Raw genomic sequence first — 27,233 nt, forward strand, 5'->3', positions numbered from 1 at the left:
AACTGCTTCAAGGAATCACTCTTCTGGATCAGAGTTGAGGAACTACGGAATGTAAGTAGCAGCGTTTAGGAGAATCATTAGAGTTGTAAAGACAACAGTAGCAGCAGTAATGAAACTGCACCGTCGTGAGTTAAAAACTCCGTTTCGGTACCACTCAATGGAAGTTAAGGTAATATTATACTATCTAGCTCCAGCTTGTATTTATACTATCAGACATAACAGCTTCTTCACGATTGATCGCAAACTGTACAGATCACGATCTGGAGACGGGGAGAATCCTCTCCCTTCCCAACAAAATGATGTTTTCTTGGTTACTCTGAGTTTATCAATACATCGCTAGAGTGAATCTAGATCGGAGAACCGGAGCTTTAGGAATACCTGCAAAAATGAAGCGATTTTTTCCGTTGCTGCTCAGTACGGCCCGGCAGCACAGACGGGGCCTATTAATTCGATGCAGATTAATCTACTTCCCTAAATGAATATTTCCACCAAATGTCGACACTGTAGCCAAGCTAAGACGCGCTTCGGCACGTGCCAGCATCGGCAAAATATTCTTTTCCAGAATTCGTTCTTGTATTTGTCTGAAACATGCTGTGTATGACCGAAGCCGTTCTGCTAAATACAGCGTGGCGCATAAGTCACGCAACCGATTTGCACAAATATACCTCTGACATATATATATTACCTTTACGACGGCAATCGAACAACTGAACCACTTCGGAACTAACACGCTCGATGGTTGCAGCGCGATCGTTATTTTTTTTCTTTACAGAGCGTTGCGTGACTTATGCGCCACTCTGTATACGCATTCACATATAATACACACGTCAAATAGTACAATATCACCTTGACGCGTACACAACAGAGTCCTTAGTGGCGACTGAACTGGAAAGTTCAAAGCCTCTAAAAACAAAACAGAATATTAATAAGAAAAGGGGGTTTTCGTAGCAACATTGGTTGCATTGGTTTCCCTGTAAAGGTGCCCATCTTACGATGTATGAGTAACTTGTTGGAAATCGAAAGGGCTTTTTTATCTATTTTTCCAGAATTTTGAAAACACATGTTTTCAAGAAAAATGAATTTTAATTTTCAAAATATTTTTTTCAATAAATTTTTTTTCCAAAATATTTTTCGATATTTTTTAACAAAAATACAATTAATTTCCTATTTTTGTAGAACTTCTAGTTAAGATTTTTCGAAAAAAGTTAAAAGAAAAAGTCAAAATTTCAGAAAAAGTCTCACAAAAAAATCTATTAGGCCTGTAGGGTAGTTCGCTACCCCGCGTTGCAGGTTGGGTGGTGCTGAATGAACGACAACAAACTCCGAGCGTCTGTTTACCATGAAGGTGCGGCTCAAGCAGTGTCTGTCTGGTATCTAGCGGCTGAGAATGAAATGCTTTTCCCCCGAGATATATCTAAGATGATAAACCTGTCGTCGATAAGCCCGTAGAGAACCGGTAACCTTCGCCTCCTCTACGATGTTTCACGATGCCTAAACGAAGCAAGATGCCTGTGAAAGACGCGACTGGAACGCTGGTGCGAACACTTCGAGCAGCTGCTCCAAAAGCCCGCGAGTAATCAGTCACCAACACCTCAGCGTGAACCGCTTTCAGTAAGACGTATTTCCCGCGTCAACACAGACGTCATTGCGAGATACAGACGCAGTAACCAGAAGAGTACGAGATCCAACAAAGGTTCGGGGGTTGATCGCCGAGATTCTCAAAGCTGACTCCGCACTATCCGCAGGAATCTTGCATCATTCCTAAATGTCTGGGGAACTGCAACATTTCCGGCCGACTGGATGCAGAGCATCCTTATCAAGGTCCCAAAGAAACGGGACCAGACTAAATGCGACAACTGGCGAGGCATCATGCTGCTGTGCGTAATCCTCAAAGTCCTGTGCAAAGTGATCCTTAACCGGGTCAAGCTAGATGCGACGCTGGTAAGGCCGCAGAGTAAGCTTGACGACAAGGCCGCATGCTCTTCCGCGGCTGGCCTGAAAATTAATGTCAGCAAGGCGAAAATTTTAGATGTCAACACGGTCACGCTTTCGAGATTCACAGGAGCTGGGCAAGCAATGGAGGAGGTCGAGAGTTTCTAATATCTTGGTAGTCGGATTGCGGCAGATGGCGAGATCAACATCGATATATGTGCGCGGATCAAGAAGGCGAGGGCTGCCTTTGCGAGTCTGAGGAAGACATGGTGGTCAAATCGGTTCAATCACCTCACCAAAATCCGCATCTTTAATCCCAACGTAAAATCAGTGCTGCCTCACGCATGTGAGACGTGGGGTTTATCAGCAGAGAACGCGCGGAAGCTTAAGATCTTCGTGGACCAAAGGCTGAGGTATATAATTCGGGCCTGGTGGCCAGACCTTGAATCTCAAATGACGAGCTCCATCGTCGCTGCCATCAGATGCCGATTTTGAAAGAGATCCAGGAACGTAAGTGGCGATGGGTCGGCTACACATTACGGAAGAGTGGTACTGAAATTCGTAGACAAGCACTGGACTGGAACCCGCAAGGATATCGCAGCAGAGACAGACCCAGTGGTTCCTGGCGACGAAGCCTAACAAAAGAGATGAGAGGAGTCGACCCAAATTTGGTCAAGGCGAGTGCTGAGGATCGCCTTTTTCCTGTAAAAATGCCCATCTTTTGTATTGTAAGAGCTATTCATATATATTTTTGAGAAAAATAAGTTTTGATTTTTAAAATAACTTTCAGCGAAATTTGAAAAAAAAATTAGTTATTCTTTTTATGAAAATTCAAACAATTTCCTACATTTCATCCTTTGACCAGAATTTTGTAGATAGCATAGCTTTTGAGTTATACATTTTTGTAAAAGAAACCAAGAAAATTTGTTTGGCCCTTTTCGAAATGCAATCTAATTCTTTTCAGAATATTTAAAGTATGCAAAGTTGCTGAGTTATCTGAGATGGTGCTGCAAACGGCTAATCGTGTTGGAATAAAATTCGTCTTTTTCTTATTAATTGGTGCAAAAATCTTTGCTATCTACTAAGGAAAGCTCAAATTATTGGCGATAGATATCTGTCATCTGTACAGGCAATTCTTTTTTTGTGCCGTTTTGTGTGCGATTTTCTGTTCTTGTGTGGTTTTTTGTGAGATTTTTTGTGTGGTATATGAAAAGAAGCATATTTGACGAAGTTATCGTCCATTTCAGTCGGAAGAAAAATACACCCGACCTGCATGAATTTGTAATGCCAATATCCCCTGACACCTTGTTTCTGAAGTTTGTGTTGGGGAAACACATTTCAGCCGGAACAAAAATGCCCCAGACTTGCATGTATTTGCAATACCAATTTCCGCACGCTCCATGGATTTGAAGTCTGTGTTAGGGAAACACATTTCAGTGGGAATAAAAACGCCCCCGACTTGCATGTATTTGCAATGCTAATTTCCCCACGCCCCTTGGATTTGAGGTCTGTGTTAGAGAAACATATTTCAATCGAAAGAAAAATACACCCGACCTGCATGTATTTGTAATGTCAATTTCCCCTGACACCTTGTTTCCGAAGTTTGTGTTGGGGAACCACATTTCAGCCGGAACAAAAATGCCCCAGACTTGCATGTATTTGCAATACCAATTTCCTCACGCTCCATGGATTTGAAGTCTGTGTTAGGGAAACACATTTCAGTGGGAATAAAAACGCCCCCGACTTGCATGTATTTGTAATGCTAATTTCCCCACGCCCCTTGGATTTGAGGTCTGTGTTAGAGAAACATATTTCAATCGAAAGAAAAATACACCCGACCTGCATGTATTTGTAATGCCAATTTTCCCTGACACCTTGTTTCTGAAGTTTGTGTTGGGGAAACACATTTCAGCCGGAACAAAAATGCCCCCGACTTGCATGTATTTGCAATACCAATTTCCCCACGCTCCATGGATTTGAAGTCTGTGTTAGGGAAACACATTTCAGTGGGAATAAAAATGCCCCCGACTTGCATGTATTTGCAAAGCGGATTCCCCCAGGCACATTGATTTTGAAGTCTGTGTTCGGGAAACCGAAAATCGGGCCAATCAAAACTAGGCAGTTATGGTGTTTAGATAACGCTTGACATTTCACAGTTATTCAATTATTTATCTAATGAAAAATAACCTTTTATTAATTGCGATAGAAGCGTAGAAATATTCCCATCCAGTAAGAAATGTATAACTCGAACAGCATTTGGAATCTTTCATTTTTTCCTGCATGTTCTGTGTTTAGGTTTTCATTTTACCCCCCATATACTCCAGTCAGACGTAGTCCCACATCAAAAAGCATATTTGCGTCAAAATTATCCACTTTTTAAATCATTCCCACCCTTCCATCAAATGCTCTAAGTTGCGCATGACATGATTTTCTAATAGCAACAAGTTTCGACATCCAACTAAAAGCACAACACAGCCACGTGCAACCAAAAAACAAACTGTCCCATCTTGGGGAACTTTTTTATGCGGTCCCTATCTACCGCAAAAACTCAAATTGTGTACCGAACACGATTTTTAAAAGCTACTGGTGAAGTTTTGTACAATTTTTTTATGCGATTTTTTGTGCGGTTCCTATCCCCCGCACAAAAAAATGTTTGCCTGTACATGCTCGGTGATAGTATTTTTATTTTACCCTTCCTTTTTTATCCCATTTGTTTATTTTAGGCTCATTATCATTTTAGCTGTAACAGAGCCGAATTTTAATCGTGTACATTTCACATGTTTATCATATCTATAATAGCACATTACACAGTAGTCATTTTTTCGGCGTAGAAGTATTCCTTCTATACCATTGCATTTGGTACATTCACACAGTAGCCATTTAGGCGTAAGAGTATTCCTTTTGTTCTTCCATTGTCCAGTTAGACCGGACAGCGAAGACAGTTGATATGGTAACATTGTTGAGTTATTAATAGAACAGCAGCCCGATGTTTCTTGCGGAGCAGAGCAGTCTAATGAATGAATCGATCTTATTTAAATTTTTTGACTTAGGATTACGTCTTTCGGGAACATATTGGGGTACAAATTGAAAATCGAAAATCGAGCACATCGTGAAAATTGTCCAATTTCAAACGCTTATTGCTCAGTCCTTTCATGATGGATTGATGAAATTTTTGTGTCAATCGATTTCGGCACTCCATAACTATTTTTTCATATTGAAGAAAATAATATATGTCATGAAACTAACTATTGAACAATTGGACAATCTCAACCCCTGTCCTAACGTAAATACCCACTGCTAATTGGTCGAAATTGACGACACATGCGGGTCCCTAACAGGGACATCAAAACCAAGCTACCTGGGGGGAATCGGCATTGCAAATAGATAAAAGTAGGAGGAGCTTTTGTTCCCATCGAAATGTATTCCCTAACAGAGACATCAAAACCAAGGTGCCTGGGGGAAATCGGCATTGCAATTATATGCAAGCCGGAGGCATTTTTATATTCCAAGTAAGGTGAGTGGTACGATTAATTCTAGCAAATAAAATTTAAATTTGGAACTTTAATGTTGGTTGCTTCGTGAAATTTCATAATTTCATATATTTCATCATAAATGTAAAATCGTATATGGTAGCAGTTGTGTTAAAAATTACTTGATATATGAAACGATTCATTTCAATTTTCACAAATAAAAACCAAGGTGTGTTCCCGCTCGAACAGGTCATTTAGTTTAAGCTGTCTGTTTTGTTGAAAAAGTGAAGAAATATTAGAAAAAGTGATTTACCATATGCTCTGAATATAGAATTAGGTGTTGTTAGTCCAATTAAAATTCGCATTGGGTTGAAAAAACACTCAGAAAGTAAAAATTATAAAAGAAAATTACTTTTTCCATTTAAAATATGTATTCTTTATATTAAAGTTACATGTTTTTACTGGCGAGAATTGTGTTCGGTATTGGTAATTATCTTATATTACATTGGTGAGTTTTTTTTTCTTTATTTCATCCACACAAAACACAGGAGGTATCTCGTCTAGGATCACAGAGAGCGATTTCCATCATATCTCATTCCACGTCGGTGTCGGTGTCGCACCATCCAACGACTATTTACCATCTTTCTGTCATCATCACTCGGCAAACACTGGTTAAGTGAACAAACAATACCCAACAGTCAAACAAAACGACCCTTTTCAGGGGCACCAAATCATTATCAAAGAGTTTAACTATGTAATTCTTAAAACATATCCAAAATCAACAGATAGCCTAACGGAATCTTACGTCAACTATGCGGTCGTGTTTCGGACACAACCCTTCTGTGACTTTTTTATTATTTTTTTGTTTTGTAGTTATTATGTAACAACACAAAGATGGCCAATGAGGGCCCTGAGTTTTGAACTCACGATCAATCGCTTACTAAGCGAACGCGCAACCAATGTGGCTACGGAGACCTCAATACGTTCCTGTTAGACATAGTACTACGTCAAAATGTTTGCTTAACTTTAACTTAAATTTATTCTTCCAAAAGTACGAAACACATTTCCTAGACAACATTTAGTTGACAAATTAATCACTTGATTTATTTTCTGGAAATGCCGTATAGAGCGATGGTGTGTGATGCCAGAGCGGAGCTGATTCGAAATCACATTTGGGACCGTTTTTTCCCGAATTTGTCGATTTTGTCACAGTCATTATAAACAATCTATCGATAATATATCCAAACACAGACTCAACTCCGTCGTGAAAGCTTCAAAACGTCGTCGAGTTTGAACGGAAATCATCAACATGGAGCGACGGGTCGTTAAAGTTAGCAGCATTAGCTTGCTGGAGTGATTTGGTTATCTCCTTATGTGTGCACGAGTATATGCGTTTATATACATTCACGGGGAGGATGTCATAAAGATTAGGGATTCATGAGACGAACAAGATTCGAGGAGATTTTACTTACCTTTTCGCCACTATCTGACGGTAGGTAGAACACCAGTATCGTAAGGAAACTGATCCCCATACAGGGGATAATTAAATTTACAGTATAAAACAGTGTTTTACGGCGCATTGTTATGTTGAAGGTGATATCGAGATATGGTTCATCACAACATGTGTAGAATTTTTCATTTCTGTTGAAACGGTCGGCCATCCATTCGAAGACGTCGGTTGAAGTAAGATGCCATAACGAGAGGGGACCACATCCAAGGACCGTTGGAGACGTTGGAGGTGTAGATTTTTCGGTGTTGACGATGTGCGGCACGTTTCGGGGTCGGAGTCCCATCGCAGCAGACCCAAGCGCGTTGGCAGAATTCGTAAGCATGAAAAAAAAGGAAGAGAGTAAATAAATGGTGGATTTTTGTCATAGTGTTATTTAGTTTTCAGGACGAGCGAAGGAAAGACAAGTGAAAATTTGACGGAATTCAATTTGCATAATTGGAAATGCTTCATCGAACAACGAAACACATCAGCTATTTGTTGAATGTTTGCTGTGTACCCTTGGCACTCTTCCCTCCCGTGGGTGTACATTTCAATATATAGTCGGGAATTTTATTGATCACGAATGTATTTTTTGTTTGCTCTTGTCTGCGCAGTCAGAATACCTCATTGACTGTTGCTAATATTGCGCTGGATTGAATGGAATTTTGTGGGAAATCCACATAGTTTATCTTACCTGACCGCAGGAACTTCTAAAATGTCCCACTCGACTGATGTATAGAACTCCGATAAATCAACACCGACTTCCACGACGTTGGTGTCGTTAACTTCATCAATGTGACGAAGATCAACCTGAAATTGATCAAACGAAAATAAATGAATCAATTAGTATGTTTGTCATAGAATAGGTTCCCCTTGACATCGCACTACATTTAATGGTTGACCGCTCTTTGGCCACTGGAATGCATTGTCACAGGCGCTGATGCACTCTGTCATCTTCCAGAATAAGCAGAAAGAAAAACGAGAGCTTGTAAAATGTCGGTTGAGAAGACAGCCAGAACCGAAACGAACGTTCACGGGGCAATCAAATTTCACTTCAACGCCCTAACTGTTTTGCAGATGCTGCTTGGGGCTGTGGATCACGATGTTTTCCCGGTGAATAACATCCAGGGCAAGCGAGATGTGTTTTATTCGAATCGGTGTGAGATGGCCGCATAAAATGCTCCGTAGCTCGGCGAACCGAGCGGACTGAACAGGAAATGGTGTGACAATAAAAATCACATCTCAAATTTACGAGAAGGCGAAGGTGCCCACAGCGGGGGGAGGCGAGCGGTGGGAAAACTGCCAAAATCAAACATCTGACTTTGTCGAGATTTTAATTTCGTCGTCATTCATCGTTATCTCATTTTATTTCTGTTTGGAGAAATTATCTTACCCTGCTGTGTTTCTGTTTTGCGTTGGTTAGTTACACAAAACAGGAAATGATAATGTTTTCCGACTCTACTGATGATTAGTGCGTTACTCCCTCTAATTTTTTTAATTTATCCTGTGCACATCAAGGCTCTTCTCGGCCAGGAAAAACGATGTTGGACCGTGTCGGGTCGGCCGTCCGCTGTTTAGATATAAATCTACAAACATGGATGTTATATTAAAATGGGTTTGACGAGAGGAAAAAGGTATATTTGGGGGAACGAGCATGGATACAAATTGAAGCTTGTCAAGGTTTTAATGGACGGCGCCAGTGGTTGTATGGTTAGCGTAACAGCCTCACAATCCGATCGGCCTGGGTTCAATCCCAGCTGGCGTCGTTGGGATTTTCTGAGGCGAAAAATCTCTGGTTACGTCTTCCTTCGGAGCGGAAGTAAAAGAAGTTGGCCCGGCTCATGAGTTGTTGAGTCTGATAGGTAGGAACAGGTGGAGTCGCCTCCCTGATGTCGGTGATTGGCACTAAAGTGGCGGAAATAGGCCGACGAAAAATAAGCGAAGATAAAAAAAAAAAAAAAAAAAGGTTTTAATGCCCAGTGTTTGCTCTGGGCTAACTGCAAGCATGTGTTTAACTTTCAAGCTATGCAAATATTCATGAAATTGATAGCATCATCTGAGCAACGCGCTCAACGCTTCTCAAACCATGTTTTGTTATATTATCAAAGAAGCTGAGTGAACCGATTATCTTCCCAAACATTGGATTGCAAACACTCGCACAAGGATTTCCGAGTACGACCTAATCAGCCTCAATGATGAACATTAGAGCAACGAGCAAAGTTGTCGCAACTCTGTTACTGCTTTATCCAGCTAATGTTGCCCGATTACGGCTTTCTTACCAAAACCAAAATCGATGCGAAGGTAATATGTTTCTTCATCATCGATGCAAAGATCTTCCTGGTTGAGTAAAGATAACACTTCTTTCGTGAGTCTCGTTATTCTAACGCGCCTTTGACGAAACACAAATGAAATATCGGATCGGATCGGTGGCAGCCTCCAAACGGTTATCAGCAAAATATGCTGAAGGCTTAATGAAATAAATATTTCCTTTGTCTTCCTATATCTGTTTCCTTCCACCCACGACGAACGCATACTGTAACTAATAATTCGCTGCGCAATCTGTTGTTCGAAAATTTGTTTTACTGGCAAAAACCCTGACTATACGAAAATATGACTAACAGCAGTCAACTGTTTTACTCGACAGAAAGATTCGATAGGTCATTTTGATTCTACCCTCAGTATAAGATTGTTCATTCGTCTGAAAAATGTGATATGGAGTACAAATCGAACGTGGACGGACTTATACGATAAAGAGCATGGGAATCATTAACAGATAAACTGTTTTGCAAGTTACGATATTCAGTGTGGTATTCGGTTTTATGTAACGATTGTTAATGCAGACTATTATTCCAGGTCTAGCATAGTTATTTGTCCCTAACCAGGAGCTGTTTTCTATGGAGCAATTCCACGTAAAATCTGCCGGCCGTTAACCCAATCCTCTCCGTTTTTTTTGAAATTTTCAACTTATGATGAGGGGGTCTTCGTAGCCACTTGGTTACGCGTTCGCTTACTAAGCGATCGGTCGTGAGTTCAAACTCAGGACCCTCAATTGACCATCTTTGTGTTGTTATAGAATAACTACGTCCACGCAAACATCATCAGCGACGGAGATCGATCCACGGTCGAAATTAGATCGATTCATCCATACAACTACTCTGCTCCTCAAGAAACATCGGGCTTCTATTCTATAAATAACCCAACAATGATCAATATCAACTGTCTCCGCTGTCCGGTCTGCTGAACAATGGAAGAACAGAAAGAATACCCTTACGCCGAAATTGCTACTACTGTGTAATTTACCATAATGTAATGGAACAGAAAAACTTAACGCCTAAATGGCTACTACTAACTAATGTGTAATTTACTGTTTATAGAAACATAAACATATGTACATGTACACAATTAAAACCCGGCTCTGTTACACCTAAAATGATAATGAGCCAAATAAATAAATAAATGGGATAAAAAAAAACTTATGATGGAAACCGCCCAAAATCATTGTCATATGACCAATTTAAATTACGACTGCCGTATTCAAATTCATTGATCTTTCCTTCAAAAAATCTTAACTCATAATCCAGATGTCTGATTAAAATATGATGCTTGACAAAGTTGTTGGGAAATAAATTTTTAGCCTAAGGTATTCCCAAAACATCCGTGAATGTTTCAAATTGATACGTTCTGGCCGATTTTTCAAAATTTGGTGTAAATTAGAGGAGCATTTAATCGCAAATCGTACCGGAAGTACAAAATCATTCGCGACTCTCAGAATGAACGATTCGTAACATGATTCATGTCAGGGGGAGTAGAAGTGTGGATTGTAGTCAGATTGAATGAAACGGCTAGAATTGTATATTGACTAGAATAATTCATCAGTCATCCTCGCTCTCAACATTCATCAATTCTATTTCTAGTCAATTCAAATCATGTTCACGGCGAATGGTAAAGTTGTCCTAGTCGAAGCGAAGCTACTGAGAGGAGAGTCGAGTTTCATTTTTCATTTTCGAAGATTTCGAGCCCTGATCATAAGTACCATCGGAATGGACCGGGTCATCATTCACACAGGAATTTGAAGCAACCTTGAGCTTATTGGAAGTTACTCCAGATACATCGTCAAGTATGAAATCACATGCTAGATAGTGTCAGTTGCTAAAAATAATGATGTCATATAGAGGGATCGCTAGTAAGCGTAAATTTTTCCACTTTGTAATGACACATACTTATCCCACCCAAGGTTTGATTGAATGCGAATACCAAGGCTGGTCTCATCATCGATAAATTCCACTGCACTGTTGTTTAAGAATAATTATGGTTTAAAAGTGCCATGAAATTATCTGTTGGAAATGAAGATTGCATTCGTTTTGGTTAAGTTCAAGGAAATCGTATTGTTATTCGACCAACTTAATCTACTCAGGTCTTCAATTAACTTTTTGAGATATTTCAGTAATTGAGTTACTGGAACAATCAAGAAAAAAATGAATAATAGAATTCTTTGTTATTTCAGGCAAGTCATTAATGTATAAAAAATAATAAAATTCGACCCAGAATAAATCCCTGAGGAACCCCTGATAATACAGGAAGAAATTGAGAAAAATTTCATCGCAAAATACAGCCTGTGCTACGCAAATATTATTTAAAGGGGATTACCACCGAATAAACTGGGACAGGTTGAAACGCTGCGTAAATTTTTGTCGACTTCGAACGAGTTTCTGCGACTCCAGAATACATCCGATTGCCGATTGCAGAAGGAAATCAGACCAGCGATTGAACTGACCCCAAAACAGCATATGAGGGGGATTCGTCAAGTGCTTCGTTAATCCCTAGACCATGACCCTACAAACAAAAATTCTATAAACAATAGTAAAATCTACTGAAGTCACTATGAGAGGACTCCTCTTCTACTCCTTTGAACAAACTAGAACATTTTTTTCTAAAATCTGGTAGTTGCACTTGTTTCTTGATGGACAATTACATGTATATATATATATCTGTAAATTTAATTAGTTTGTTTTTATTTTGCTAAACTGATTTCAATGCTGTTTACAAAAGCCCATCGCCTGTATTGCAGCCATTTCTGATTTGTTCGTCACCAAGTTACCGTTATCGTGGGGTACTCGATATTTTTTTTTTTTTTTTTCTCTATTATAGTGACTTTCAACACATTTCGGCTGGTTCGTCACTTTTACTTCCATTTTTGGAAGAATGTTGGGAGTGAGAATTGAACTCGTGATCTCTGCGTGAGAGGTATGGATGTTACCACCACGCCAGATCGCCTCCAGGTACTCGATATGGTTCAGTTATGATTGCAACATCGCATTTTGATTCTGTTGTTGACTGTCACAACAGTTGCTAAGTTGTGTTGCAATGGTTCAGATTAATCTGGGTTACCTCCATTACTGCGACTTTGCTAACGCCTTCTTTTACGAGGAGGACACATGAAGCCTCCTGTCGCATGGTCGCCACTGTCCTCTGATTTGCTGAGAAGGCATCTCGGTCGTGACATGCCCTTTCTCACCGCGTTTCCTGTCCGGAACCTCTCGCTGTGGTCATCCGGTTGTGCACTGGTGATCTCTGTAGCCTACCGCTCCTCGCGAACACGTGCGCCTCTCCGAATGGTGTGTCGTTGTTCACATCGTTAATTTTGTTGGAGATTGGACGGGGGCAACTACACTATTAGCCTACACGCCGTTTCAGGATGGTGTCACCCTTCAGGGAACAGGATAGCACGACTGTCAGCCATTAGCGTCGAATCTAAATCATTTACTTACCATGTCCGTGACATGGATATCATACCAGTGCGCCGTAATCAGGATCTTATTGGCGTCTATTCTGATATGCCAGGCACTCCTGTCGTTGCCCTTGTATATGGTATTTCCCGGTATTTCTCCATAGGCTTTACTGCGCCCTTACTCGCTATGTTACCCGATTAGTTTACGACAGGGACAGGGACCAAGACCCGAAGTGCTATTCTAGGCCGGGAGAGCCACGACCTGTGTGCACGTACATGTGCTTGGGCGTTTGTGTGTTGATCGTTGAGTGCGTTGAATGTTAAGTGTTGAGCGTTGACGGTTTGAGTTTCCGAGTCCATTTACGTTTCCGTTTCCTTTTTTGTTTGTGCATGTGCGCCATTACGCTCTAAAACGATCATCGTCTCGTTCTAATGCTTCCTTTGTCTAACTCCGTTTCCGGTCATTTCCGTTTCCAATGAACCGGAAACCACCATCTTCGTTTCGAAAATAACATTGGAATACGATATACAACTTCCTCTGTTAAAGTCCTTCCTTCCAATACCCAGCAAACCGGAAGTCAAACAAGTTTGTATTCGTTTTCCGCTCATCTGCTATTTTCACCCATTACCTATCCAATTGAGAGTGTATGTCATTTCCTTCAAAGTGGAAGTAGATTCGCCTCAAAAAAATGATCGATTGAGGAGCTGGGGTTGGTCTAGGATCAGCATGTTTGAAGGTGTCAAAAAAGGATATTTCGATTTGGCTTCTTTTTTTTATGCAAAATATATATTTTTATTAAGGCTCATATGGCGTCAGCCTGACGGGGCCGGGAGTTCAATATTTCGACAATGTTTGCCTTACAACTATGTCAGTAATATGTAACCGATTAATCGCGGTTGGCTCGAGGTTAGTATTACAAGTGTTTTCGTAGTTGTGTTGTTGCTGTCTCCAATGCTCTGTACGTGTACCCGACACGGGATACTTCCTATTGGGATGCAGCTGACTATTAATCAGCAACGCCCCCCTAGTATGTATCCCATATCCAGCGTGGTGCGTCTTCTTGACTCGAGGAATCCAGGATAGAATGGTCACTAGCCGGCACAAACATCAGCTTGTGTAGAGTTGTCATGAGCGGTACAACCTTTGGCTCTTGTTGAATGATCAGTGGACTGCACAACCTTTGGCCCGTGTATCTGTAAAGAGTGTGTATGTATTGCCGCGACTAAGTAAAAGTTTATAGTTTGGCTTCTGTTTTTCCCCTTTTTATGCACTCATGAACCATACCGACCAATATAAAATATAGTTTGAGAGTTATGTTATACATTTCAGTGCCAAAGCCACCTAAAAACAAGAATTCTATGTGGTGAATGGCCATTGCAATTTATTTTGATAAGCTTAATTAAGATGCTCACATTTGTATAGTGTGTGGTTAGAGTGATAACATAGAAAGCAACGTTGCGTTCCATTTTTTTAAAGTTATGAAAAAGTATATAGTTCAACATTTATAGTATAAGATATTGAAGTTCTTGGTTCAGTTCATTCTTTCACTTCTAAACCCGACAAATAGAACAATGCATTGAATAGCGATAGAGCGAACTTCAAAGATTTTTTGACGTAGGATTACGTCTTTGATTTCTATATAGGGGGGTCACTCTACGAAAAATGTAACGTTTATTAAGAGTTTTCGAATTTTTTATTACGCAGAAATGTTCTTATGATATATGTTATAATATATACCATTAGACGGCAAATTTATCCACCATTTTTTTCGCCTGAGACATCAACAGTTGAAATAATAAAACAAGTGAGCAATTTAACAAGCAAAAGAGGTATGTATTGCGAGCGGATGCGAAGGTAAATCATATATTATGCATTCTTTCTTCTAACTTCGTTCCCATGAATGTTGTATGCAACACAAAATTGTGTGCAATAATTCGATCTATCAAACAAATTAGCATGACCTTTTTGAATGTTGAAGTAATCAGATGCAAGATTTCGGGCATCAATCAAATGTCATGCAAGATTTCATCAGAGCAACGAGGAAAGTGTCACCCATACATATATGACGGAATGACGAACATCTTAAGCCAGTGTCTTCCGGGCTGCGAAAACATGGGCAATTGTACAGCGAAAAATGATAGCAATACTAGGAGGATGGCAGAAATTACAATGTGAGGACTTATTGAGATCGGCATCACAAAAATGAAACGAAATAAAATTTTAATAACAATCATGACTCATATTCATAATTCTCATTGACTTAATTCCTTCTATGATAGATTAAGCAATAGAACCAACACGACTTGATTGTGATAGTCTGCAAACGAAGATTGTTTCACCGAAAAAGCTTCTGCCAATAATAAGAATAACACAATAGAATGAAATAACTAAATCACCATTTAAAATAAAGTAACTTCATGTGTATTTTACCTCAAAATATCACGAAATCGTAACTATTTTCAATTTGTTTTTTTGTTTCTTCCCCATAAATTTCATATTCAATATAATCAATGACGATATATATTTTTTTTTCGTTTACCGATCCTCATATTCTCCATCGATCATTCCACCTTGTTATGTGTCAGAGTGATATTCATTAATCATTTTCAGTTAGACAGTTCCTACCAGAAGCTGATTTTCTTTTTTTTTTTTTTGCTACAAACTGTTTGACGGTTATGAGTACATATAACAAACGGCCCTTTCTATGACTACTATTTGGATTTTCAAAATAATTAAACTAACAGATTTCTGAACAATGAAAAGAATTACATTAAAACAAAACAAATGTTCTGAACAATCACAGTCCTACGTCAAACTTCCGTCCGTGCCCCTAGGCTCAGACCCTTCTACTTTTTTTTGTTACAGGTATACATTCTCTGGGTAAGAAAAAAAAACGAAAAACTGGAAAAAATGAAATGAAAAATACTATAAAATATTACATTCAGTTCTCTTGAAATTTCTCTTCACATTTTCAAGAATCCTTCAGATTTTTTATGTTCAAATTATCCGATTCTTCTACTTCTCAAATTCTTCTACTTCTTAAATGGCACTTAAATGGCACTCTATAAGTTCCTCTAGGAACAACTTCTCCGTCCGAACGTAGTCTTACTTGCGTCATTTTATATTAGTACTTAGTTGAGACCAAATAACACACCTTGAATGCATTCTGAGTGGCAAACTCTAGAATACTCGTGAGCACAGTGCAAGTCGGAGGAAAAATTCCCCCGATCAGAACGGGAATCGAGCCCGAACCCTCGGCATATTATGTGTGACGCTAACCAATCGGCCACGGGAGCACGACCCACTACATTTTCGAAAAAAAAAGCTCCAAAGCCTGAGTTAATGTATGGATAGTCTCTTAGCTTCTAAGGGCAATACGGAAAGGAAGGGAGGACGCATATTAATTCACCTACACTAAAGTGACCAGATGGTCAGAAGTCTAACGCGGGACACAAAAAACAAAACGTTATGTGAACAAAAACCATAGTTTAGCGAGTCTAAACTGATCAGTATTATTTCTTTCTGAGTATGGGCACTCAGTTGTGGTTTTTCGGTGGTTTAGATTTTGTTTACGCCCGAAAATCACTCGCTCAATCAGAGCATTTACGCCTGGCAAGCACGAATCAAATTTTACAATTTTCTTCAAATTACCGAATGGAATGCTTGAAAATTCCAATTCATTTGTCATTGATTTTAATGTTAACGTATGCATTCAAAAAATGGACTAATTTCGGATGGCGATGAAAGAAAATTTAAAAATTTCCTTTCAATCTTACGTTTATTAAGTCTACAACAAAAATTATTCAAGGATGTTGATTCGCAGCAGCAGCACTGTCAAGCAACTTGATGATTTTTCCATACTGCAAGTTCCACCCCATATCTGAGCAGCAGGTAATCACCCAGAAGGAGTAGCTTGAGGTGCTGGTAAAACACTTCCTTCCGGCGAAAGAAATTAAAAACTTCTTTTCGTACTCATAATGAAAGACGAGACGTACTTGATGCTAGAATTCAACGAATGGCAGGGGACCGGGTACTTTACGTTCCCCAGGTAAGCGATGACGTCGAATATATCATTCACATCAAGTTCTCGAAGACGGTCCTTCTCTGACAGACGTGAAGGGAATGTCCAAGCCGCTCTTCTTTCGAGTCATTTGGTGAACGGGGAGATATATAGTACCAAGTGCTTGCCGGAGTTGGGAAGGTGATGTGGTCTTTATGCTATGCTTCAAAGTAGGCATCGATGACGGGCACAGAGAAAAGGCTCTCTCTACCAATTCATGGCCAGTGAACGTTCGTTTTCGTGAATTCGAGGAGAATCGATCAAAAAACGGGGTTCAAGTTGTCAGGCTATCTTCAACGGCACACTCGAACAAGAAACCACCGAATCCATCTGTCATAACGGAGCCCTTAGACAGGGCTGCTTAGAAACGTCGGCATCATTTTCACCAGGACGCATGCTCAAAAGCACTTTGGGAACCTCTTCTAACCCCGTAACAGTCGTGCCATCAACATCGTCAAAGGATCAATACCATACATGCTGCCGTCTCAGTCGTCCTGGACCTGTTTACGGAGGCTCGGAAGGGGTCTCCCAGTCGGCACTTCAAGGCAAGTACGCGTGTATTGGTGTCTGTTCTGCCCCTGATGCTTTTCAAAATTGCAGCTCCACGTTAAGCTATAGACCATCGGTTTGCCGTGTTGCTTTCGAAATCAGTCAACGCCCTTCTGACGACGCAAGATCCTCAACCTCCCCAGCTGAACCCAGTTATTCTTACTCACTGCAAACGGTTGTGGATACACCAGGACGCAATGTGTACTGTGCTTCGGAAGCCCTGGATCCACCCGACCCAGTCGAGCGATTTGCTGGTTCCTGCAGTCGAAGTCGTCCTGGCCCTGCGGTCGAGGCTGGTGAAAGGGTTTTCCAGCCTGTGTTGACAGGCAAGTATCTTATTATTCACGACGCTCCTTCTCTTGATGCTTCGTCGAATTGCAGCGGAATACCACAGGTCATTGGCGGAATCTCTATTCCCAACGTCGCTGATGCCAACGGTTCAACTGTCCTCCTGTATTACCAAAACCTTGGCGGAATTAACACCTCGTTAGCGAAGTACGCGACTGCTTGCAGCGACGGCTGCTACGACATCTACGCGTTTACTGAAACATGGCTCAATGACAACACAATTTCAAGCCAGCTCTTCGATAGTAATTACGCCGTTTTCCGACAAGATCGATCACCCTCCAACAGCAACAAAAGGTCTGGTGGCGGAGTGTTGTTGGCTATTCGTTCTCGCTATAAGTCACTGTTACTATTCCCTCCCGAAAGCCTGACGGTTGAGCAATTGTGGGTGTCGATCGAAGCGGGCGACTCAACGCTTTTCATCTGTGTGGTGTATATTCCTCCGGATCGTGTAAACGACAATATTCTTATCGAAAAGCACTTGTCGTCGCTCGACTGGATTATCTCTCTTATGGGCGCGAAGGACAGTTTGACAATCCTTGGAGATTTCAACTTGCGTGATGTGAGATGGGAGCAGAACACCCATGATTTTTATTTCCGTACATCTGACTCATCGACTGGACTCGCATCCCGTAATCTGTTGGATGCTTATCGCACTTCAAGACTCGGATAAAAGAGCGGAGTTATGAATCGTAACAACCGTATGCTTGACCTCTGCTTTGTGTGTGAGGAAATGTGTTCCAGTTGCTCCGTAATACCAGCTCCTGCTCCGCTAGTGAAAAGTTGCATACATCATCCCCCGTTGCTGGTCAGCATTGATATTTGCGTACAATGTGATTACAAAGACACGACAGAGAGCATATACTACAACTTCGACAAAGCCAACTTCGACGAAATGAACAATTTCCTCTCAAACGTTAATTGGGATGAAGAATTGGCCAATCGCGACGTCAACGACGCAGCATCAACGGTATCGTGCATCATAATCTATGCCATTGATCAATTTGTACCTAAGCGAACTAATCGTGTACCTCTTAAACCTGCATGGTCGAACTCGAAGCTTAAGCGTTTGAAGAAACGGAAAAGGGCAGCTCTTCGGGAACATGCCAAACTTCATACCGAATCCACGAAAACGCGTTATTCCAAGGCTAATTCGGACTACAGGCGGTTGAACGATCAACTACATCAAGCGCACCTAAGACAGCTCCAACGTCGTCTGAAATCCAATCCTAAGAGGTTCTGGCAACACGTGAATAGTCAAAGGAAGGAAACAGGCCTCCCCTCAACCATGACTAACGGCGTAGTGAACGCTGCAACCATTCCAGATATTGCAGAATTATTTCGTAAACAGTTTAGCAGCGTTTTCAGTAACGAACGAACAAACAGCCAGGACGTAGCAGCTGCATCTCGCAACGTTCCTTTCTCATCCTTCTCAAGTGGTCCGTTTACTATTACGAGAAAAATGGTTATCTCAGCCGGGAGTCAACTGAAAAGTTCGAGGGGTTCCGGTCCTGATGGTATTCCGTCCTTGGTCCTGAAACGCTGCTTGATTGCTCTAGCAACACCTCTAGCCAATACTTTCAATCTCTCCCTGAGGTCGGGTGACTTCCCATCCTGTTGGAAGGAATCTTACGTTTTTCCGATTCACAAAAAGGGTTGCAAAAGGACTGTATCGAACTATCGTGGAATAGCCGCTTTAAGTGCTACGTCGAAACTTCTCGAGCTAATTATTCTCGAAGAATTGGTTCAAAACTTCGCTCACTGCATTTCGATGGACCAGCATGGTTTCATGTCCAAGCGCTCAACGACTACCAATTTAGTACAGTTCACTTCCTACATTATCCGTGAAATTGAGCAAGGCCATCAAGTAGATGCTATATATACAGACCTCTCTGCAGCATTCGATAAAATAAATCACGACATTGATTTGGCTAAGTATGACAGGTTAGGTATTCAGAACGACCTGCTTGCTTGGCTTTCTTCTTATTTGACTGGTCGAAGCATGTCTGTCAAAATTGGGGACTATGTTGCTCCTTCCTTCCCCGTGACATCTGGCGTTCCTCAAGGCAGCCATCTAGGGCCATTCCTGTTTCTGCTGTATATGAATGACGTCAACTACATTCTGAAATGCCGCAAGTCGTCGTACGCCGACGACCTCAAGTTGTATCTCGTGATACGGAAACCAAGCGATGCTGTTTTTCTACAGCTGCAATTAGAAGCTTTCGCCGAGTGGTGCCAACTAAACCGCATGTCACTCAATGCATCGAAATGCTCTATAATTTCATTCGGTAGACAACGTGCATTGATTCAACACAACTATGTTCTATCGGGGATAAGCTTGAAACGGGAATCGACGGTCAAGGATCTTGGATTACTACTTGATTCCAAGCTTATATTCAAGGACCACGTCGCCTACGTGGTGTCGAAAGCTTCATCTCAACTCGGGTTCATGTTCCGCTTCGCCAAAGAATTCAAGGATATATATTGCCTTAAGGCTTTGTACTGTTCTTTGGTTCGACCAATACTGGAATATTCGGCTTTAGTGTGGTGCCCATACTACCAAAACGAGGTGAACCGCATCGAAGCAATCCAACGAAAGTTTATCCGTTTCGCTCTGAGGCATCTTCCTTGGAATGACGTCCACAACTTGCCCAGCTACAAAAGTCGTTGCATGTTAATACACTTGGAATCACTTGAGGCGAGACGTAACATCACGATGGCATGCTTCATTGGTGACCTGCTTCAAGGTAACATCGACTGTACTTCGCTGTTAAGCTGTCTTAACATAAACATCCGCCGCCGTAATTTACGCTCTCATGTTTTCTTATGCGTCCATCCCTCGCGAACAAATTATGGATTTAACGAGCCCATGCGAAGGATGTGCCGTGTCTTCAACAGATACTACGATGTGTTTGACTTTAATGTTTCACGTTGTAGAAATAAGAGTTGTTTCCGTAGAGTTTTTAATTAATATGTGCAGTGTCGTAATTTTCATGTCATTGGGATAACCATTGTATCTGTTGGCAAATGAATAAATATAAATATAAATATAAATATAAATTAAGTTTCCTGCATCAATTTGAAATTTCGTCATCACAATTTTCCGTTTTACTTCGTATTTTTGCTACTTTCTCATGTGCTATTGAATTGACTTCATTTATTATCAGTAGGGGAACCGCGGGTAAGACAGTGGGGGTATAATGGACAGGTGGTTGATATGTATAGCTGCATTATTAATTTCAAATTTCTGTTGATGGGAATCCCTTCTACATGCTATTCTATAATATTTAAACCATCCTATGACAATGAATACTGATCAAAAGTGGAATAGTGAAACAAAACCCGAAAATCAAACATTATTCCGCGTGTGGATGTAATTTTTGAGGCTTCGATATTATGCATTTTGAGTGGTTTAATTTCAAAATACAATTCGCTGATGGTTATATTTCGGTTTGTGAGTTGACAGAGAAGCGATATTAAGTATGTACGGAAAAGTAAATTCATTCGTAAGTGGTAAATTAAAATTACTGAAATAATTGCACTGGTGGGGTTGAAATGGACAGTCACATCCATGATCGCATCCAATGCATAATGGAAAGTGAAGGAAGGAAGGAAGGTATTGAATTAGAGAGACTTTAAACTCTGAGAGTTCATTCGTCTCTATGTGAAGGAAAGAATGTTGAACTCTTTTATATTGCTTTCTCTTTATGTTCCATTTCTCAGTTACTGGACACCAAACACTGAGAGAGAGAGCAAAATTATTCCTGTCGCGAGCGGTAAACTTCTACGCTTCGTATATTATTAACCTGTCCATATTCCCCCCACTACATGTCCATTATACCAGCATCGATAAAAAATTTCTACTTTACGGATTGTTTTGACGTAGGACTACGTCTTTCATTTCTATACCGGGGTGTAAAACCAAAGTTTCGAAAACGAAAGCGTTACGTCGGAGACCGAGATTTTGAGCGTTAATAGCTCCCAAAGAATTGAACGAAATGGTATGATAAACACTTCATTCGAAAGATAAAATGTCTACGCGTTATATACTTGTTACTTTTTAATCAAAAAACTTTATTCAATAGCCTTAAAATTGCTTTCAAAAATGAAATCACCAATCGGTATATAAGCGAGCTCGGAAATCCACTCAGTTATAATTGAACAAAGATTGGAGCATGTTGTCGCTGTTGTGGTGAAGCTAACTTCGTTCATCATGAAAGCGCTGATGAACGGTGTCACCAAGAGCCTGTTTGTGCCCCTTAGGCCAGAAGGGAATCCATCAGAAGGAGAGTGATGCCACTGAAAAGTCGACCAAGAAAGTACCAGAATCGAAAATTGGTTCCACTGGAGACATCGGAGCAGCCGCCACACACACACTTGAGGGGATAAACTGAAAAAATTGGAGCCTCTCCAATTCGCAGTGGCATATAAATGTTGCACCTCGCTCATACATTCGTTGCTTGTTATTGACAGCACGGATGAGTAAGTACAGAGATACGCAGAACAAATGTATGGTAAAATGGAAATGCTTCTAACTTTTGTCAACTTAAACCTTTTACGTAATAGGGAGTCGTGATGTATAGCAAACCAAACAAATCATAGAACATTTTTGATTTGATTGGTATGTAAATAATTGAATTACTATTGTAGCAAATTCAGTTATTAATGATGAAACTATTTCATAAAAACATGTTTCCTGATTTTGCTACCTTACTGAAAAACGTCGTCCTACGTCAAAAGACACCCTGTGCGTGCGCAGCAATACTAATGTAAAATAGTAATAACGGTGAGCAGTACTGCAAAAAAAAAAATCCTTCAAATTTGAATTTTAGTGAACATTTGTACCTCGCTCCATTTAATAATATTAAAACAAAAATCTACGAGAAAAGCAGCAGAAAACATCAATTTAAAATTTGAGCAATGATTATAAGAGAATCTTTGTTCTCACGTTCTTCACGCGTCCTCACGTGTGTAAAGATTTCCACTTAGCGAAGCAAAAAAATGAAATAATGTTGCCGGTATATAATAAAACTGGAAGTGACTTACAACAACTGCAGAAAAATCTTAAAATAATGTGTGTTGTGTTCCTGTACCAGCCCCAGCCCAATCCACTGTGTGTAATGTATCATTACAAACACCCGCAATGGTGCGAAAAATGGGGGTAAAATTTTGCGAGTGATAACGAGAGAGTATCATCATTAAATCACTCCGTTTATTCCTCCATTTGAGCTATTCGCATCATCAAGTTTATTATCACAGGCGGACCGGCGACAATGTGTACGATTGTGGTGGCCTCCGAGAAGAAGGATGAGTCTGGGGATAAATAATTGTTTCTTGCACACTTACTTTTATTGTGGTCCGTTGATAAATGAACACGACCAGGTTTCTCCTAAGCCCCAGGAGAGTGTCTTTGGGAGATGGGAATGATTCATGGGAATAGGATGTTTTCAGCCCAAGACATCATCCATTACAGGAGAGGGTGGTGCGAACTAACCTCCTAGATTGTAAAAACCATTAAGTACCTGAAATATTTGTTTTTTAGACAATTTCGGCATTGAATATACTATGTTCCCTACTGGTTGGTGTGGTTGATGAGTGTAATAAAATAGAAATACAGGGGCCAAATCAGATGTACTTTTTCCGACTTGTTCAAAAATGATGATCTTGAAGCGAACGCCATAGGACGTATCAATACTGTCATCTTTCTTCAGCGCGAAGCAACCAAATCGTGAGATGTGGGCAAAATTCGAAGCATTGACAACAGGAGTCAACAGTGTCACAACGATTGTCATCGAAGATTCGTGTATTTCTATCTGAAGTATGATGCCCAAAGGGTAGAAGTTGTGCTTCACTGGAGCCAAATCAATTTGATTTCTCCTTCCGTTGAATGGACGACGCCACCATCCAACGATAGCAATCATTCTCGTGGCAGGTGTCAGCTAGATTTATGGAGAAAAGTTTTGCCCCAACAAGAGAGGACACCCAAATTGGATTGGTTTGCGTGATCGATGACGAGATGTGACGATAATCGTGTTCGTTGAATATTTCTGCAATCAGCAACGTGAGTAAATCATGTTTCGAAATGATCGAAATTTCAGCAAACATTGTGTGGGAAAGGGGTTTTAAACAAACAATCAAATAATGTTGCTTTCCATGCAATGAATTGGAATCTAATTTGTTTCGCACTCTGTCTCTCTGGACAGTGAAATCCGAATGAAAACGGAAATGGAGCTGAAAACACCGGAAATGTACAAAAACAAATCTCCAACAGTATACAGTGGGTCTGGTAGTAGAACCAGTTTATCATTTGCTCCAAATGCACGTGACAATATTTGCAGTTTTTGTACATTTTCAGAATTCCCCACTGTTTACCTATCGAATCACTGAGCGTAATCAGTTTTCAATTCGGACATGGTTCGTAAATCCTTCGTTGATAGCATTATTGAATTTCTGCCAACCATTTATGCATGTGAGTTTGATATTCCGTTGAATTTGTACTGAGGACATGTTTCAAACAAAAAATCATCGTTCATGATCATTCTTTATGATTATCAGTACATTAACATGTTTTAAAGTTTCGTTGTGGATGCGAGATTTCGAGAAGAACAATTCTATTTTATAATATATGACAAACGTTCTATGATTCATTATTAGGGTGTGGAGCCGATCTGGCGTAGTGGTAACATCCATGCCTCTCACGCTAAAGGTCGCTAAAGGTGATAATGCAGTTGCCTTCTAAATGGCAACAAATTTGCGAGCAAAATGGCGCATATTAGACTTAAATTGGATAATTTTAAATATGTTAAATAAAGCGTCAAATTTCGATCAGAAATACGACATTTCTTTTTCCCCAACCCAATATTATCGCCTTCGAAATAGGTCTCTTCTGAAACAATATACTTTTCCCAACGATCAATTCAGTTATCGAAACACTCACGCAGCAAATTTGTTTTTCTATCATCAATGCTGTCAAAACGGCTCTCTCAAAGCGGTAATTTAATTTTCGGAAATAGGAAAAAGTCATACCCATGTTTCGCTGCCAGTAATTTTGCGTTGGATGAACGTGGGATCAGAATTCTACCGTTGGTGCATTTCTTCAGCCACTTGATTGCGATGAAATTTTTCTAAGAAAATTGGGCTCTTTTGGCACCAGTCGTGCTGCGACTTTTCTCTAAAAGTTAAATGACGATGTACGAGTACGAGTTAACTTCTTTTTCACCCCTTAGCGTATTATTCAATACTCTGCTGAGTCTATGTTATGCAAGTACCCCACGAATGAGAGTCGATTTTGTACGCGAAGATGTTAATGATGCTCAAAATTGACATTAAGACCCCTAACTGTAGTACGGGAAGCGAGAAGACTTTAAAATTACAAATTTCCGGTATATGTTTGACAGAATGTATGTTCAAAGCTTCTCAAACCTACTGCAGTGTAAAATAGCTCTTGTTTTGAGTTCAAATCCTCTGCTAGATGTCGAAATAAGGCAATGTTACCAATAATGCATTATGATGAAGATAACATAGACTACCCCGCCCATGTTTGTTGTTTTTTTTGCCTGCAAGCGTAACCATACAAATTTTCAATGAAATTATCTGTCCAGTTGAAGAATATTATCGGCAAAACGAGGGCCTAGAAGATTTTTCGGATTAAAACAATTTATGCGGACAATCAATCTTTTCAATGAACATTTGTTCGCATAGCTAGACGTAATCACCAGGTTGCTCTGTCGGTAGCGTTAGTATTTACATTTCCGATAATAGTCAAAACGTCTCCGTTTGTAGCTTCAGTTGTTATCGGAAAAAATCAAAAAGGCTTGGAAGAAATTTAGTGAAATGTCTGGAAAAGGTGCTCTTGATTTGTTGCGAGTCTATGATAGTACTTTTTTCCTGAATACTCTGGGATATGATAAGAGCAGCAGGTTCGTTTTTTCCAATGAATTCGTAAAGGAAATTTGCAATGCTGGCCCACAAATACAAATAGAATAATCATTTTTCTTCAACTTACTATACGAACTAATTTATATCGTACGCATTTATTTCAATAAAAAATAAATTTCTTATCTCCCAACTTCCGGGGCAAAAGGAGCCATTATAACCGGGGTAAAAATGCCATAGTCGTAACCTCGAATTCGATCTGTCAAACGCAAATAGTGTAATCGTGGTTGTGTTTGTTGTGTTCATGGTTTGTAAACATGAACGGATTTTGTTCCGAAACCAGTGGCAGATGGAAACTATGGTTGTTGCCGTACATTCTGTAAATCATGGAGACGAGCTGCGGAGGAATATAGTTTTCCCAGATGAACATTGGCCAAATATGTGCAGAAGTTAGACCGTCTTAAAACTGTGTTTTCAAAACAACAGGAGGAGTAACTCGTGAATCACATCCTTAATATGCAGAAGTTATTTTATGGGCTGACAACACACGACATCCCGAACCTAGGGTATAAAATCGCAGAGCGAAATAATTTAGATCACTCTTTCGACAAAACATCGAAATTGGCCGGAGAAGATTGGCTTGCCAGTTTTCGTGAACGCCACCAGAACTTGAGTTTGCGTTCTTTGGAATCACCGTGAGTTTCACAGTGCTTTTTCAATCAAGAATTATATTTTTATAAGATTGGCACTCTTGTCCCGTCGAGGTGGTACTCTTGCCCAGTACTGGTAAAATACAAGCCAAAAACATCATTTTTGTAAATAAAAAATTTTCATAGTAAACATAACTTTTGAACAATTTGATGCATAGCTACACCTAAATAGGAGTATAAATGAACAAACCAGCAAAAAAATGGAAAAAAATATAACAAAAGAGCATTCAAAAACGCATATTAGCTTAAGGTGGCACTCTTGCCCCGGGTTGCCCTAAATGCTGAGTATGTGGAATAATTCGATGTCGAATCCGAGGGGTTATAATGCTCAGAACCAATATTATTTCAATTTTACCATATTTATTTGCAACGTCTCGAATGTTATAAAACGATTCCACAGACTGATCTTAACCTAATAGCCCTTAATCCTATTTTTAAATACATTTTTAGACATGTCAAATTCAAATACATCACAAACACTGTTGAACAAACGAAAACAAACATCCAACGGATTATTGAGACCATAAGAGGTTCTATGTCGTCTAATGAACAGTAAGTCACGCTCACGAAGTTGACGGGAAGGTGCATAAAACGAAACACTGGACAACAAAGATGGACAGTCGATGTTTCCCGAAATCAAATCAAAGACAAAAACCCGTTGTAGATTGGATCGTCTGGAGGCAAGCGTTTCGAGAGCGATAAGTCTACAACGGCTTTCATAATCGGGCATGTTCGTTGGGTCAGACCACGGTAATGAGCGAAGGGCGTAACGAATGAAGCTGCGTTGCACTCTCTCCATTCGGATTGTTTGGGTTGTGTGAAATGGAGCCCACACACATACCGCATACTCCAAGATACTACGAACTAATTAGCAGTATAGTGTCTTCATGGCGTAGATATCCTGGAAGTTGCTGGTACTACGTCGAACAAATCCTAGGACTGAGAACGCTTTGGTAGTTGTTAGGTTGATGTGTTCGTTGAATCGAAGCTTGTTGTCGATGGTCACACCGAGATCGCGGATGGAAAGAACACACTCCAGGGGTACGGACCCGATTGAGTACATGAATTCGATTC

At 40.2% G+C, this 27,233-nt stretch overlaps 2 protein-coding genes and 1 long non-coding RNA gene across 8 annotated transcripts in view; 1 reads left to right on the top strand and 2 right to left on the bottom strand.

Moving 5' to 3' along the window:
* LOC129763470 (protein stunted-like) overlaps positions 1 to 27,233 on the bottom strand; it is a 418,419-nt gene that overhangs the window by 257,674 nt on the left and 133,512 nt on the right. The gene's annotated exons all lie outside the window — the stretch shown is intronic.
* The window catches only part of LOC129763463 (acetylcholine receptor subunit alpha-like), a 427,268-nt gene that overhangs the window by 77,006 nt on the left and 323,029 nt on the right, over positions 1 to 27,233 (bottom strand). For all 6 annotated transcript variants that reach the window (XM_055762548.1, XM_055762549.1, XM_055762544.1 and 3 more), the window contains 2 exons: positions 7,586 to 7,701; positions 6,875 to 7,043 (listed from right to left, as the gene is read on the bottom strand). In XM_055762548.1, the coding sequence (XP_055618523.1) occupies positions 6,875 to 7,043; positions 7,586 to 7,701 (285 nt within the window). The remainder of the gene's footprint in view (positions 1 to 6,874; positions 7,044 to 7,585; positions 7,702 to 27,233) is intronic.
* LOC129763471 (uncharacterized) lies at positions 6,895 to 7,834 on the top strand. The gene is made up of 3 exons (XR_008740934.1): positions 6,895 to 7,226; positions 7,290 to 7,428; positions 7,506 to 7,834. It is a non-coding gene; the product is annotated as an uncharacterized LOC129763471 (long non-coding RNA).

Source organism: Toxorhynchites rutilus, chromosome 1 (assembly GCF_029784135.1).
Source record: "Toxorhynchites rutilus septentrionalis strain SRP chromosome 1, ASM2978413v1, whole genome shotgun sequence".
NCBI lineage: Eukaryota > Metazoa > Arthropoda > Insecta > Diptera > Culicidae > Toxorhynchites > Toxorhynchites rutilus.